The sequence below is a fragment of the Montipora capricornis genome, chromosome 6 (assembly GCF_036669925.1).
Source record: "Montipora capricornis isolate CH-2021 chromosome 6, ASM3666992v2, whole genome shotgun sequence".
Lineage (NCBI taxonomy): Eukaryota > Metazoa > Cnidaria > Anthozoa > Scleractinia > Acroporidae > Montipora > Montipora capricornis.
In genome coordinates this window covers 25,174,007-25,176,506 of record NC_090888.1, presented here as the reverse complement: position 1 = coordinate 25,176,506, position 2,500 = coordinate 25,174,007, and the positions used below count along the sequence as shown (strand labels likewise).

Below are 2,500 nucleotides of genomic sequence, written 5' to 3'. Positions count from 1 at the left end.
ATTAAAATGGAACAGAAAGGGTGAGGCTAAATCGCGTGGGTGGGTGGGTCGTGTATTGTTTGAAGATAAAAAAAAAAGATACAAATTAGCTCCCTCAGTGCTCGGTCCAAATTGGTCTTAGGTCTTGTCTGTTTCGAGAATTTCCAGTCGTTGATAAAAAAAAAAAAGGGTTAGGGTTAGGGTTAGGTTCACATTGCAACCAGTGGATAGCGATTTATCTGGCGGATAGCGCTATCCATCGCTTGAACAACTGGGGCCAGGTTCACAATAGGTCATAGTTTGATGCCGGGTGCGGGGGGTACTCCCTTATAGGTACTCCCACACAGGTATGAGAGGCCCTAAAGTGTCTGGGTTTTTTAGCAGTTTTGGGCTGAGATGGGGTATGTTTTGTGCACTTTTGTCTGGATACACCTAATTGCAAAAACGTAGTCATAGAAAAATGAAAAAAAAGCAAAAGCTAAATAAGAATTAATTAGGCCAATAAGCCCAATGAATTCATTTGCAGCATCCACGCATGAACGTCGTATTTGCCTGTTGGAATTTGCTATTGTTCTAAAGCTGAAAAACAATAAAAAAGATTCCATTTTCCATTTTTCTAAGACAACGTTATTGCAATTAGGTGTAAGTTTTCTAGAAGAAGATACTCCTTCAACATTAGGCGATACGACCATCAACAAAAGCACTTCACAAATTGTTACGCCAACCGTGTAACAGCTGAAATAGGTCTAAAAACAGGTCTCAAATACGGTTTCAAGTATTTGGTCAGGTCTGAAATAGGGTAAGAGTTACGGGAGGCGGGCCGCAAACCAACACCCAGTTTTTTTGGGAATACCCTTCCTCTCATTGACCCTCTGGTGTGAATAAATTTTTCTACAATTCAAAGACAGTTCAAACAAAGCAGTTCGCTGTATTCATTAATCGTTTTTCTACTGACAACTGTTAAAAGGGCAAAAAAAAGATATTTACAAATGGGCTCTAATTGCAGAAGAAGGATATTGGGGATCTACTGGCCAAACAAGACCTCGAACTATGAACTACGAAAGAAGACCTGTTTCCCTTGAAGTAAAACAACCTAGGTGAAGAGTGATTGGGCATATTTGTAGAATGCCCTTAATAGCCATCCCACGGGTGGCTATGCGTTGGACTCCAGATGGAAAAAGAAAGCGAGGAAGACCAAAGGAGACATGGAGACGATCAGTTGAAAGGATGAAGGAGAAAGTGTGGAGCTGGGGAGAGGTGGTAAAACTAGCGAAGGACAAGCAACAATGGCGTTCACTGGTAACGGCCATATGTGCGGACATGAACGAAGAGGATTAAGGTAAGGCTACTTGTAGTGTTCCGCTAGCACTCACCCAACCCCCCCTCCCATCCAAGCACTGTAATGTAGAACTCACCGGGCCCAGTGACAGGCAGATCAGGTCGATGTGACTTAACAGGATCTTTCCGGTCAGATTCTTTAACTTTCTTCTTACTTTTGTATCTTTTCTCGCGGAACATTGGCAATGAATGCGCTGAAAAGCAAAAAATAATAATGCTGCTGATAATAATCACCTTTATTTAAGTATCAGTCTAAAATAGCAGTTACAAAACCGCGGAGTAGAACAATAGTGATAGCAATCTTCAACTTCTTCATCATCATCATCTCCATCTCTATAATATTAATTACAGTGTATTAGTATAATTACATTGGTGATTATTGAAAATTCCCTGTGCTGATTTGTTGCATTTGAGGCGATCACCTAAGCAGTTTTTTCAAAATGGCCGCAAGCCGTCTAGCCGAGGTGACAGACGAAGAAATTAATTGCTTTTAAAGAAAATGCATCTTTTTCAAATAATCACCTATGTAATAATTATTATACTAAAACAATTATTCACCGTTATTCACCTCACCTTTGCCGAATAATTGTTTTACTTAAATTTGATATTTTTCAGTATTTGATATTTAAAAATATCAACTTTGAAGAAATTAATTGTTAATAAGTAGCTTAATCTTTTAACCAGTAACTTTAGGGTCGCCACTCATTATGTAAGGTGAGGTTTCATTGAAGTTCCTTGAAGTTCCTTCAGATGAAGACTTGACATCGTGAGACAACTAAACCAGAATTGATTATTATCATATTTCATCATGAAAAATTACTACAACCTTCTTTTACGACATTAACTCTAAACTTTGAATTTTCAATGGCTCGCAGTGTGGAAAATTCAAGACCAAATTTCTTAAATCTCCAGAATTCCAAAAAGCCGGGTGAGCACGGAGCGACACTAGCTAAATCGATGAAGACTTGGAAAAAATTAATACAGATTATATCTTACGTGTAATAATTTGGTCTTTCATGGGCATTTCTTTTGCTGCAGCTTTCCTTTTCACTTTTCCAACGCAAAGTTTCGCTCCCCTTAAAAAGAACAAAAATCACACTGAACGGTTCATTTCATGCAGGCAAAAAGTTGGCAGTTCCACAAGAAAGATTGTTTTGGGCCAAGAGCAAGAAGCAACATGTTG

At 38.8% G+C, this 2,500-nt stretch overlaps 1 protein-coding gene across 1 annotated transcript in view; it reads right to left on the bottom strand.

The window, feature by feature from the left end:
- LOC138051826 (WD repeat-containing protein 70-like) overlaps positions 1 to 2,500 on the bottom strand; it is a 44,107-nt gene that overhangs the window by 6,373 nt on the left and 35,234 nt on the right. Inside the window, exons 20-21 of the mRNA XM_068898108.1 lie at positions 2,314 to 2,393; positions 1,395 to 1,511 (exon numbers count right to left, since the gene is read on the bottom strand). Coding sequence (XP_068754209.1) covers positions 1,395 to 1,511; positions 2,314 to 2,393 — 197 coding nt within the window. The remainder of the gene's footprint in view (positions 1 to 1,394; positions 1,512 to 2,313; positions 2,394 to 2,500) is intronic.